Source organism: Anopheles bellator, chromosome 1 (genome assembly GCF_943735745.2).
Source record: "Anopheles bellator chromosome 1, idAnoBellAS_SP24_06.2, whole genome shotgun sequence".
NCBI classification, from domain to species: Eukaryota; Metazoa; Arthropoda; class Insecta; order Diptera; family Culicidae; genus Anopheles; species Anopheles bellator.
In genome coordinates this window covers 8,841,326-8,854,566 of record NC_071285.1, presented here as the reverse complement: position 1 = coordinate 8,854,566, position 13,241 = coordinate 8,841,326, and the positions used below count along the sequence as shown (strand labels likewise).

The window sequence follows — 13,241 nt, the reverse complement described above, 5'->3', positions numbered from 1 at the left end:
GTTGGGCCTAGGTACAGTGCTTGAATTTTAAATCTGCCAAATAAGGCGATCACTTGCAACGACTTTTTTCAAGTGTCGATTGTGCACATTCTTGAGATTCTTGATTAACAAAGTATTTGGTAGAAATTTCATTTATTTTGTATCTGACTACTAACGGCATCATTTCTTACATTGAGCTTAGCTTAAACTAAATACTAAATGCCAATAAAATAAGTATTTTGTATCAATTTTGTAGAGACATAAGGTCAGTAGACAGGGACGATTGGAAAGGAGCGAGATGTAGAACTAACTCATTTATTCATCTACAGTATTAAATTTTTAAAAAAGAAAGTTTTCAAATTTCAAATAATATTTATCAGTTGATTTGTTGATCACAGTTTAAAAATTAATTGTTTTTTTCAAAAAAAGCTCCAAATAATGTTGGCCCAATGTATGAAGGTACTGATGGAGACACCTGGTCATCTGTGAACTACCGCGGTTAAGAGGCCATTAAAAAAATTGGAAAATGTCAGTCACACTTTAAAACCAACTAAACACCGAATTAAAGCACGGCCACTGGAAGTCGCTCTGCCATTCATCGCATCGCACCGTGTCGCCAAAATGGCGGTTCAACAATAACAATGTCACACGTTCCGACCGCAATCCGACGCAATGCACCAGCAACAGCAACGTCACCGGGAACCGGGATCGGCGTCATCATACAACCTGCCAACCTGCACCCCCGCGGAGGCCATGGCAACCGCGCCGGGGAACGCTAATCGCTTCATCCTATTGTAATGCGCCCTAACCCACCGGCCAAATCCCGTTCCCAGGACCTTCGAGTGGGACCGTCCATTTCCGCGTGCGGAGTGACAGTTTGGTCTTCTAAGCGTTCCCACTCTCCGGAGGGGATGACTCTATCCGGAGTCCAGTCAAAACAAAGCCACCGGCACCCCGGGGATGGGGCAGCGAAAGTGAAAACAAACCCCAACCGCGGCCATGTTCCGGCCGCGGTCGCGATTTCACTGCCGCCAACACTGGCGGCGGCTGGCGGAATATAAACAGTCTAACCCAGGCAAAGCAACCCACGGGTTGTGCGGCGTCGCGATCTGGCTGCCACGGGCAACCGGCCAGCCGAGGACCGCGGGTTTGATCGAAGACAATCGACCGCAAAAAACACCTGCAATCCGATGGTAGTGGGCCCCATCGCCCGGTCGCAATGCTTCCGGTGGCTCAGTTGCAAGTGGTGCAAAAGTGAGAATGGTCCAGTGCCCGGTCACGGAGCACAGTTCGAAGTCAGAGTGAGCAAAAAATATCAAGGAAGATCCGCAGTGGTGCGAGTGGTGCGTCACAATGGATGACCGTACGATTGACACCATTTTTGCCGGTTCGATGGAGAACCTGCCGCCGGTTAGCTCGAAAATTGTGCGCATCTTCACCAGCTCCACGTTCACAGGTACGGCCGATGTTACGTAACGCCGCGAACGAGTTCTATGGAAGAGATCGTGTGGGCTATTGTGACACACTACTGATTATGACTTCATGTACCGTTCCATTGTACCGTGTAGATACAACCATGGAACGGAACAATCTGATGGCCAAGTGTTATCCCAGGATCAAGGATTACTGTCGCGAAAAGCACGGCCTAGAGTTCCAGGTACGTACGACCTAAGACGCAATACCTAGCCGCCCTAGTCTCCTTCGAGGACCGCAGAGTCTAGAACGACAAAGTGGTGTATTGATTGCTGGGAATTGCACGTTCCTTCGCCTCGACACCTCATAAATACCTGCCAAGTCCTCTCGGCAAAGAGCAATCAATTGCCCGCCGACCGAAGCGGGCATGTTGATGTCTGGCGATATCACGCAGGCCCCCCGTCTTCATGGGTTCAGGAGCCAGCCGTTGCCGTGTTGCATGACGTCAAACACGGCGACGGCCGCCACGTCTCTCGGTGGTGCGGGGGGAGAAAAACGAAACAGAAATGCAAATCACCGAAATGGGTCAATAGTGTCGTTGGGGTTGTTTGAACTTTCGTGCACATTCATCATAGGAGACTGGGCCAGCTGGGTGGTGGCACGCCAAGCCCACTCCTGACAGTTGTCCCAACGCCTGCTGCGGATGGGTAAATAAATTTGAAAACTTTATGACCCGTCAAGTGCGCTTGGAGAGATGCCCATTTAACGGGGAGGTAACGATAGAGCAATTGCCTTCTGCGGCGGACATAGCGAGGTGAAATAAACAACCTTTCAAGGCACATGAAATTTATGACCGACGCGAACACGTTATGCTTTACTTTGTTGACGATATCATTAGAGAGGATTTTGTTGAAAAGAGGAGAAAACATTCTTCAACGAAGTATTCTCTGGAAACTAATTCAACTGCTGGCCGTTCCCCGGCAGGTAGTGGACATGCGATGGGGTGTCCGCGATGAAGCCACGGACGATCACATGACCACCGAGCTGTGTATGCGCGAGATCCAGAACTGTCAACGGCTGTCGATGGGACCGAACTTTGTCGTGTTCCTGGGCCAAAAGTACGGCTACCGGCCCATCCCGACGTACATTCTGTCATCGGAGCTCCAGCTGATCCGCGATGATCTGGCATCGATGGGCGTGGACGTGACGCTGCTGGACATGTGGTACAAGAAGGATAGCAACGCCGTGCCACCGATTTCGATCCTCCAACCGATCTCCTCCATTCTGATCAACTTCAATAACAAGGTAAGCATCAAAGAGTAGTAGTCCACAAAACACTGATCAACGTGTTGGCCCTCCACTTTAGCGTGTTCCCAAACTGCAAGCCGAAGATCAAGCCGTCTGGTGGGATACGCTGACCAAAATGCAGAAGCTGTTCCGCAAGGGAGCGGCCTCACTGTTTGCCCAGGGCAAGCTGGACAAAGATCAAACGCACAACTACTTCATGTCCGGTACGGTAGCGAGCAGACTTCTAGCGATCGGACGATCTGTACTATTTGATCCCCGTTTTTTCTAGTCACCGAACGGGAAGTCATCAACGGAGTGCTGAATGTGAAAAACACGAAAAACCACTGCTTGGCGTACATCCGGTACATCAACAACATCAATCTGCAGAACCTGAAGAAAGCATCGCTTTACGTGGACATACTGAACCGCAGTCTCGATACGGAGGCCTGCAAGTTGTTGGCTGATCTGCGCGACGTCCGCGTCCCGAACCGGATCGAAGTGTCCAACATCCAGAAGTACACCATCGAGTGGATTGGGCGCGAGGGTTTGGACGTGGACACGCACGAGGAGTATCTGAACCACTTCATCACGCACTTCTACAAGAACATCGTCAAGCTGGTGGACCGCGCGATGCGCAAGGAAGACTCCAGTGCCCAGGGCCAGATAGTGACGGAGATCCTGCAGCATCTGCATGCCTGCAACAACTCGGTGAAGGTTTTTTATGGTCGCGAAGAGCAGCTGCTGCGCATCGAGAGTCACATGCTGGGGGCCAGCGATAAGCCGATCGTCCTGTACGGCGAGGGAGGCTGTGGCAAGACCTCGCTGCTGGCGAAGAGTGCTGCCCTCACGACGAACGATTGGTTCGCGAAGGTGCGCCCGATCTGCATCATCCGCTTCCTCGGCACGACGCCCGACTCGAGCGCCCTGACGCCGACGCTCATCTCCATCTGCCAGCAGATATCGTACAACTTCATGCTGCCCTTCGATCAGATCCCGGACGATCTCGTGCCGCTGACGGCACACTTCAAGCAGCTGCTAACATACGCCAACCCGCAGCAACCGCTGATACTGTTCCTCGACTCGGTCGACCAGCTGACCGGGGCGCAGGACGCGAACAAAGTGTCCTGGCTGCCGACCCGGTTGCCACCGTACTGCAAGGTAAGTTGGTGGTTCGGTCTTCGACCTGCCGCTCAAGACACCTGCTGAGGGAGTCCCCCTTTTTGGCGAAGCGCTTAACGGTGCAAGAGCTGTGACGTAAGGTTTATCCTTCACTCTTTGTTCACACGGTTTTTGGGTAGTAAGTTTTGATTTTGATAACAAACGGTGATCAGGATCAGGATCATTCTCCAGTACTTTCTTTGTAACATATTGTGCAAATGATAATTGCATGGCATGGACCAAATTTCAATCAAAACCATCTAAAACTAAACCCGATCGTAGTTGAACGTTTCATCGACTGTTCTACGACATAACCTCCAAGTAGTTGTTGTCTCATCGCAAATGCGCCTCGCATGGTGTGAAACAGATATTGTAGGTAGTTTCTGAAACATCCCAAGAAAAGTAGCAAGAATAACCGACGTACGAATGATGTAGGAATGTCGGACGAGTTGAAATGTGCATGAGTTTTGTCGATAGTCCCCTCTTTGCGTGTGGTAGTTAGGAGATCGTCACTTCCATCAATCATCAGATCGGTGCGCGGACTTTAATGTCTCGTTCGCTTCCCCACCCGCTTTCTCAAATCGCCCAACCCGCAGATTATAGTGTCATGTGCGGCCGAGGAGTCGAACCCGGTCGTGTCACAGGAGTACCACATCCTGCGGCGGATGATCGACGTGGAGGAGAACTTCATCGAGGTGACGGCACTGGGCGAAGAACTGGCGATGAACGTCATCAAAATGTGGATGCGTACGGCCTGCCGCGATCTTTCAAATTTTCAATGGCGTCTGGTGGCGAACGCAATCGGCAAGTGTTCGCTACCGATCTTCGTGAAGTTAGTCTTTGCGGAAATTTGTCGCTGGCGTAGCTACACCCGGCCCCAGGACACTCACCTGGCATCGACCGTTATGGATAGTATAATGATGCTGTTCGAGCGCATCGAAAAGCAGCACGGTCGGATACTGGTGTTTCACGCTTTGGCTTACATCACTGCCGCCAAATCGGGGCTATCCGAGAGCGAGCTCGAGGATCTGATCTCGTTGGACGATCGCGTGCTGGACGACGTCTACCAGTACCACCTGCCGCCGGTGCGGCGCATACCGCCCCTACTGTGGACGCGCATCCGGAACGACTTGCCGAACTACCTGAGCGAGCGGGAGGCGGACGGGGTGAACGTTATGAACTGGTACCACCGGCAGTTCCGGGACACCGCCAAGGAGCGCTACTTCAAGAACATGAACATGGCCATCTACTTCCACTCGATGATCGCCGACTACTACCTCGGCATCTGGGGCGGCAAGCCGAAACCCTTCAAGTACACCGAGATCCAGCGGCACCGGTTCGGGCTGACGGACAAGGAGGGCATCGCCGACCGGAAGGTGCCGGTCCAGCCGCTCGTCTTCACCAACAAGGAGGGTAAGGTGACTCGCTACAATCTGCGCAAGTTTGGCGAGCTCCCGTTCCACCTGGTCCGCTCGCGACGCTTCACCGACCTGTACGAGAACGTCCTGTTCAACTACGACTGGCTGCACGCCAAGCTGTCCAGCTGTCCGCTGCAGGCCGTGCTGGCCGACTTTGAGGATGCATCGATCAACATCGACGACAAGGAGGCACGGCGCGAGCTGATGCTGGTGGCGGACGCGCTTCGGCTCGGTGGAGCCATCCTGGGCATCTACCCGAATATGCTGGCGGCCCAGCTGATCGGACGTCTGCTGCCCGAAATCGGAGGCAATCCGAACATCAAGATGTTACTCGAGGCGTGCGATAAGTCAGGACCGAAGGACTCGGCCCTGATCCCCCTCAACCACTGTCTCCACACACCCGGTGGTCCGCTGAAGGTAGGGTGCCAAGCCAAGACTGAAGATTGTCCGAGGGAGTTACTGACTCCGATGTCTCTTCCAACAGTACTCCCTGGAGGGCCATCAGTTTGCCGTGTTCGGTTTTTGCCTGACCAGCGATTACCGGTACATGGTGTCGATTTCAACACGCTTCATTACGTGGGACCTTTCGACCTCCGATCTGACACGGGACGTGAATCCGGGCATGGAAGGCATCATGCAACAGCTGGTTCTTAGCCCGGACAACAAGTGGTGAGCATTGGGGTTTGGTGCAGACTGTGACAAGCTTGAGCCAAGTATGATCGAAGCGATCGTAATGTGTGCATGGTTTGCGTAGAATAGTGAAGCATCCCCGCTCATGATCAGTTCCAGTTTGGTACTTCCTTTTTTTGGGGTATTCTTGTCAACTAGCGGTTTGTATTGAGCTATGTCACCGTTGTAGAATTCGATGATCAATTGTTGAGCATTACCAAGCATGTCTTCCACCATTTGGTAGATAGAGCTGTGAGAGATCTTAGAGACTCCTAGATTTTTTTGAAGCTCACATTAAGGTCGCCAGGTGTTTAATAGGTTAGATTTGAAACACGTTAACTTTTGATCAATTTTGCAAAAAAGTCTGGGACGGTAAGCGGAAGGTACGTAAGTCCGACAACCGGCAGAGCAGTGTCAAAAGTGTTTGCTGCCCGTAGCGGTCACTGTTCTACTCCTATATAAAGAGAACACGTTAAATTGCTATACGATCTTATGGATGGCCTCTAATTCGCCACGACAGGGCCGCCGCGTACACCAATAACAGTCAGAGCGTGTTGCTCAACATGCTATCGAGCGAGTTTAGCATCATCGAGAATCCGTTCGAGGCGACCGAACCCGTCACGGGACTCTACCTGCTCAACAAGAACTTGTATCTGCACACTCACCAAAAGTACGCCGAGTACGACATGCGCGGTAATCTATTGCGCCAGGAGGAACTACAAGACGTCGGCGAAGGATGGGAACTGTTGTGTATGTTCACGATGCCGGGAACACCGGGGCATTGGCACTGATTTCCTTTCTCCCGTTGGCAGACATGGAGCTCACGTCGTTCGAAAACTTCTACGCCATCCTTTGGTCCGGAGCGATTAACGATACGCGGTTGATGCTGTGGACGCAGCGCGAAACGGTCGCCACCATTCCGCCGGTCACGCTGCACAGTGCGATCACGATGAAAAAGGATCGCAGCACGATGTACTGCTGCTCACAGCAGGGCTTGTATCAGGTATGTCACTCACGAAGCGGGGCTTAAGTGTTCCCTCCCCGATCGCAGGTAAGGTTACGCTGTCCCGCTCGATGGACGAGGGTTCTGATGAGCTCTAGGAATCTTAGTAACCCACGCACACCCACAGGTGAGCGAGTTCATGTTCGAGTCCGTCGAAGATGAGGCAACGGGCGGGATAAACGCGTGCTGGAGTCACGTCCGCGATCTGCCGCGGTACGAAAACGATGAGAAGGAGATGCTGCTACAGCTGAAGCTAGACCAGAACGATCGGTTTCTGCTGGCCAGCACCGCCAACGGGTTCGTCGTGTGGGACTTTAACGGCGGCGAGGGTGAAGAACCGATCTCGCAGGAAGCGATCTATCTGGCTCTACCGCACGGCGTGCGGAATATCTCCACCAAGATGACCCAGTCGAACTCGGTTATGATCAGCTCGAAAGTCGACTACGCGGTAGCCGGCGTACGGAAGAACCTGTACGTCTGGAGCGTCACGAGCCGGGCCCTGCTGAAGGTGCTGGACGCACACTTTGGGCGCATCATTCAGCTGGAGGCACTAACGATCGGGGCGTGGAACAGCGTGATCACTTCGTCGATCGATCGCTCGGTAAAGATCTGGAACATCAACAACATCTTCGAACAGGTGCACGTGATCGACCGTCACGAGCTGCAGATCGACAGTATCAGCCTATCGGAAAACGGGGAGCTCGCGGTGACGGTCACGCGGGGTTGCGTTGGCGTGTGGGAGATCCGCACCGGTCGGCTGCTCTCCAAGCTGGCCGATAGTCCACTCGGGGCCATCGTGACGCACGCCGAAATCACGCCCAACGGGCGCTACATCGTTTCGTCGGAGACGGGCAAGATCCTGGTGTGGAACCGGGTCACGGAGCAGGTGCTGGCCCGGGACACCCAGCCCGGCATCCAGCAGATTAACTTCCTCGAGGGCGGCGAAAAGTATCTGACCGTGTCCTGCCCGCAGGCCTCGAGTGGTGGTGGCTCGGGTGGAGGCTCCGGAACCGGGGCAGCGGGTGCGTCGGGATCGGCGGACGATCCAGGCATACAGGCGCACGCGATCGTGCGCAGTCTGCCCGACGGAGCGATCGTGTTCTCGTACGATTATCCGGTCCGGCTGGTGCCGGGATTACCGTTCCGTTGTGCGGTCCTGTCGGCCGACGGGTTGCACATTCTGTGCTCGTCCACCGACAAGAATGGTAAGGACGCGATCGCGGTGTTTGCGGCCTCGAACGGCCAGTTCATGCACAAGATCTCGCTGCGGACGTGCAACATCAAGGAGATTGCGTCACTGTTGCCGCTACCGCACAAACCGACCCAGGTGGCCGTGCTCACCAACGAGAAGGGCAGCATCATGGACATCAAGACGAAGAAGCATGTCCGGTCGATCCCGAAGTGGAGCGGCACCTGCACCACGGATGGCAAGTTCGGACTGTACGCACCATCCCGCGGGGGTCTCGAGTTGCTCGAGCTGAAGAAGGGTTCAACGGTGAAAACTTTCATCCCGAAGGTGGCCGAGGGTGTGTTTACGGTGATCTGCATGTTTACCTCGACGGACGAGTACGTGCTGTACTACCACAGTGGCCGCAAGACGCTGCGGGTTTTCCGTACGAACGATGCCGAAATGATCGCCAACTATCGGATGCAGGCGGAACTGACGGCCATCCGGAGCACCTCGGACGGGCGCAGCCTCGTGCTGGGCACGGTCGACGGCTGTATCTCCGTGCTGGCGATCGCGGATCCGAAGAAGGAAGAGATGCAACAGTTCCTCAAGAATCTCCCATCGCGTGATGCTAACGTAAGGGCCGATGGTGGTACCCCGTTTCGGGGAGAACCTCTTGATGACATCCACTCATATTCGACTTTCCTGTTCTACTTTTGCAGTGGAAGAAGAAGCTGGCCAAGCAGAAAGCGTCCGCCCGGTTCAAGGCCGCGATGCGATTGGCGTCCATATCCACGCGCTTCGGAACACCGATCGACGACGAGGAGGATGATGACGAGGATGAAGCAGCAAGCGCGGAACAAAGCAAGGACAAGCCAGTCGTCGCTGAAACACCGGAACCGCTTGCGGAAGAGGGTGCCGAAGATGGAGAGCAGGAATAAGATGGCAGCAGCTAGAGTATGGACGAGAGATTTGTAGAGTTCACCAGTGAATGTTTAGAAATATTACACGATCCTTCTCTTTTAAAATAGGGCCCTTGTGCTGGTTTTTTTCTATGAAAGCCTATCAAACAGGTAGAAAGAATAGACAATGATCATTGTGCACGTCTAGCTGTCTATTTTTGCTAAATAATTAAATTGAACAGAATATGCCTTGGGTCCAGCTGATAGCCTCGTCAGCGGATGAGTAAAACCGTAGGGTAAGAAACCATTGTTAAATTCTACGAAACGAATACTAATGTTCCTAAACACCGTAGTTACTTTGCACAACCAACGTTTCCAGCCCAGTGGCCCATACTTTCTCTCTCTCTCTCTTTCACTCGATTTCTCGACACCATCACTTACGAATCGTGGTAATAAAACTACACCGCAGAAAAAGCAGCAGCTGTTTTAAATGAGTTACTATTTATTTAAATATAATTGTTGTTTTTATTTCCATCAGGTTAAGCAATTTTTGTGTGAGATTTGTTTTAGTGTTTTTTTTTGCTTTTGTTCAACTTTTTCTCCTGTATAAGTAGTTCTTCGCCTGTCCCCTCGTTTTCCTGTTACCGACCAAGGGAAGGATATACTGACATTTTCTCGTTTTATTATAAGATTTCGATTCAATCACAACACAGGAACGAAGTTGGGATCTGTAGGGGCGTTTTGGTTATCAACGACAGTGCACCTGACGGAGTGCCACGTGACGGAAAGGCGAACGAAACCGCAAGGACACATTTCGAGAACTCGAGAGAATTGCATTCCGTTCCATGCCCATCACTCCATCGGAGGGTGCCAATAAGCGTGGAGGATGGTGCTAATAAGCCAACCGATTATAAAACGAAAAAAAGTTAATAAAGTGTGGCTCCCAGATGGTTAAGCGGAGCTTTAGAGAGAGCTCCCTACTATCATTTTGCAATGGTTCCATTTCATGCAACAAATTCCTCCAATTCAAATCAGTCCTGTAGCAACATAATCGCCAATCGTGTGCGATGTGTGGGAGGTTAAGTAATTTCTGTACTCCATAGTAAGTCTTTTGCATTTCGTATGTGTGTCTGTTTAGTACTACTTTAACTTAGAGCTACTCCATTAACTATCGTCCTTAATGAGAACAACAAACGACAGGGTTTGAAGGAAACAAACGAACGACTCGTGGGACGAATGCCCACGTCAACCGTTAGAAAAGAAAAGAGAGCCAAACGAAATAAGGAAAAGAAGAGTTACTGCAGTTTTGGTACACGATATAATATTCGATAAACTCCTCCCGGAAACACTTACGGAACTATAGCTATAATAAGTTAAAACGCAATTCTCTTGGGCGGCCTACTACGCGCTCTGGCAACGACTTTTATAACACAATCGACGGCATCTCGCTCGGCATGAAAATGAACTTGAACTAGTCACGCTGTTGAAACAACAACTATCTGAACGCTGCGATTTACATGACACTGATCAGGATATTTTAAACAAGGAAAAAACGTAAAAAATGAACAACAGGTTTAATCGTACGGAGGTAAAAACTGAGGACTCACAACAATGCGCATTTTTGCGCGCGTACGTCCACTCACCGGTTCTACTAAAAGCGTGTTTGTGTCGCCAGCACGCCAGCTCTTGGTTGCTATAGCAACAGCTAATTTACAGAAGCGATTCGGTACACGGGTTGATTTTATCGGATGAATGAAATATAAGTGAGTATTAGTGTGTCCTTTCGTCCATCCCGTGTGCCGGCAAACGGGATAAAGGGACATAGTCAGAGAGCGACCGATGGGGAGACTAAAAGACTAATACCGTGGTGTAACGTAGGTTTCACTCGAACCCAGCACTCCTACCGTGCTGTGGCTGAATGTTAGGTTTCAACGAGGAATTATGCTGACGCGTCTCTTCTTCCCTAAGCTGCACGGAGGTACCAACCTGAAACTATTTGTGTTGCTTCAGTTGTTCCAACTTTTGCTGCAACAGCTCGCGACGGTGAGACGTCAGGGGGCCACTGATAGGTGCGCCGGTAAAGTTGCTCTCATCTAGCTGATTGAGATTCAGGTTTTCGTCCGTAAGCTTTGAACCCGAGACTCCGCCCGCTCCTACGCCAGGCACACCGCTTGCCGTCAGCGTTGCGCCATCGAACGACAACTGTGTGCCGGCCGCACCCGGCATCCCGACACGTTGCTGTTGGCTAACGGGTGATTTTTTCTAAGAACAAAAGAGGGGTATCATTAACATTTTTATTTTACGGTTGTGTTAGGGAATCTTGCACGGAAAAGAGACTTCTCTAAACTCAAACGACGCTTTCGATAACAATGCGTACATTACGAATACTTTCTCGCTTCGCATGATCGCGGGTTCAATATACAATATGTCGGTTGGCTGGGGGGTTTCGGGAAACGATCGCATAAACACTCACCAGCATGTGACTCAAATGGTCCATCCAGAAATCCGGGTTCTGTTTGTTTTGGGTACCTGTTGGAGACCAAAGAAGTGATCGTGAAGTTATCGCAGAAATATCCCAACGGTCAGAGGCCAAATGTACCTTCCGCAGATGTCGCGTCGGTCGCAATGTACTTCTGATCACCATCACCGCCACCGCTCAACATGCTGCGCGGTCCATGATTATTGTTATCACTGGTTATTAACGTGCTTTGCTGCTGCACGGTTGCGCCCGCCGTACTCGTTCGTTCGCTTGCCGTGCTCCCACCGGTGGTCGCTCCCGCATTGCCCGATTCTTTGTTGAAGTTTTTCAGAATACGCAACACGTACGAGTGCAGCTCGGAGTGAGTGGGGATCGTGTTCAGGTGCTGTAGGATCGCGTTTCCTTTAATTTTCGTCATGTTGTGAATGATCGTTTTGACCGTGCGAAGGGGCATGTCCGAGGGTCGCGTCCCCCACCAGGCGGGCGGTAACGTGAGCATGAACTCGTGCACCTCCAGCAGGACGGCCTCATAGTCAAGCTCGGCCAACCGGTCCGGTATCACTTTCACGTTGCGCCAGATACACTTCATCTGGAGATCGGTGAACTTCGGGAGACAACTCGTCTGGCACGATTCCTTCAGCAACCGGATCAACGCACAGTTCATGTAGGTAAAGTTGGTACGGTCTAAGATCTTCAGGCAGATACCGTTGACCACCTTCACGAACTGGGCATCCAGTTCCAGGAACTGCGTCGCCAGCCGGTTATCCGCCATCAGGCCGAGCAGCACGGAAATGATGTTCTTGATCGAAGCGATGGAAAGGTGTTTGCCGAGCGATTTCGAGGCGAAAAATAGGAAAATACTATGCAACAGCGGTTGATAGATCGTTATCGACTCAGCGAGTGGCTTTTGCTGGATGATCTGCAAAACAGGGGAGGAATGATCAAGTAACAGGTCGGCTGAGCTCTCGAAGCATTGTGTACCTTGAACTGCTGCAAGACACTCTGTATGTACATCTCCTCATAGCCTCGCAGGACTGCCTGTTTTTCCTGTGATTGCATTATATCCGACAGTTCGTTCATGGCTGCATGCGCCGCATACATGTCAGTGTTGGCAATGCCCCGGATGATACACACCAAATTCTGGTCCAGCTTCGGCAGGGCATCGGTTAAGCTAGTGGGAAAGAGAAAGGACATTAGAGAAAGTGCTGCCCGGGCGGTCGTGAAACGGTACATTTGCCCACTTGTCCTTCATTACCTAGGCACAGCAGGAGGTGAAGTCTTCGCCTTTGCCATCACTCCGCTACCTTCCAGCGACGTGCGAATCGTATTGTTCGTGGGAATCATGTGATGGACGGGAGAGCTACCAGTTCCACCCAAGCCGGACGTCAACTGGTGGCCAGTGATCAGCTGCTGGAACTTTTCCGGTGGATACGTTACTCCATTGACGGCGATCAACTTCAGGTCTTCGTAAATGAACGAATCGTCCATCGGGTTGACGACGGTCTTACCAAGATCGTCCGCCCGAACCCAGCTACGCTCTATCTCCGCTATGACATTCTCGTCCAACTTGAATGGACCCTTACTTACCCGCGGTTGCAAAGATTCCGGACCATTGGCTCTGAAATATGACAAGAAAAGTGGGCTCGGTTAATTTCTTCTGGAATTCAAACTGCGAAACTCTCGCTACCACTAATCGGTTGCCAATATGTGCCAAGCATCAAGTGTTTTATTACTCTATAACACGATAATTTGATCAATTTAACAG

General features: G+C 51.6%; 2 protein-coding genes across 2 annotated transcripts in view; one reads left to right on the top strand and one right to left on the bottom strand.

Moving 5' to 3' along the window:
- The first annotated feature begins 1,332 nt into the window (after positions 1–1,332).
- LOC131216572 (NACHT and WD repeat domain-containing protein 2) lies at positions 1,333–9,241 on the top strand. The gene is made up of 11 exons (XM_058211100.1): positions 1,333–1,435; positions 1,548–1,636; positions 2,377–2,697; positions 2,759–2,903; positions 2,969–3,837; positions 4,434–5,672; positions 5,740–5,924; positions 6,445–6,674; positions 6,737–6,927; positions 7,055–8,731; positions 8,818–9,241. The coding sequence occupies exons 1-11, from the start codon at positions 1,333–1,335 to the stop codon at positions 9,034–9,036; spliced, it is 5,268 nt and encodes a 1,755-aa protein (XP_058067083.1). The 3' UTR covers positions 9,037–9,241.
- Positions 9,242–9,487: 246 nt separating this feature from the next.
- LOC131206022 (protein mini spindles) overlaps positions 9,488–13,241 on the bottom strand; it is an 8,600-nt gene continuing 4,846 nt past the window's right edge. Inside the window, exons 3-7 of the mRNA XM_058198374.1 lie at positions 12,732–13,094; positions 12,458–12,647; positions 11,597–12,395; positions 11,471–11,526; positions 9,488–11,259 (exon numbers count right to left, since the gene is read on the bottom strand). Coding sequence (XP_058054357.1) covers positions 10,990–11,259; positions 11,471–11,526; positions 11,597–12,395; positions 12,458–12,647; positions 12,732–13,094 — 1,678 coding nt within the window. The 3' untranslated portion in view covers positions 9,488–10,989. The remainder of the gene's footprint in view (positions 11,260–11,470; positions 11,527–11,596; positions 12,396–12,457; positions 12,648–12,731; positions 13,095–13,241) is intronic.

What these genes read in the sequence shown, in the direction of transcription:
- LOC131216572 (XM_058211100.1), top strand. Translation starts at nt 1,333, where the DNA reads ATGGATGACCGTACGATTGACACCATTTTTGCCGGTTCGATGGAGAAC. An exon ending in CACCAGCTCCACGTTCACAG is followed by an intron (nt 1,436 to 1,547) that starts GTACGGCCGATG and finishes TGTACCGTGTAG; the next exon opens with ATACAACCATGGAACGGAAC. An exon ending in TGATCAACTTCAATAACAAG is followed by an intron (nt 2,698 to 2,758) that starts GTAAGCATCAAA and finishes CCTCCACTTTAG; the next exon opens with CGTGTTCCCAAACTGCAAGC.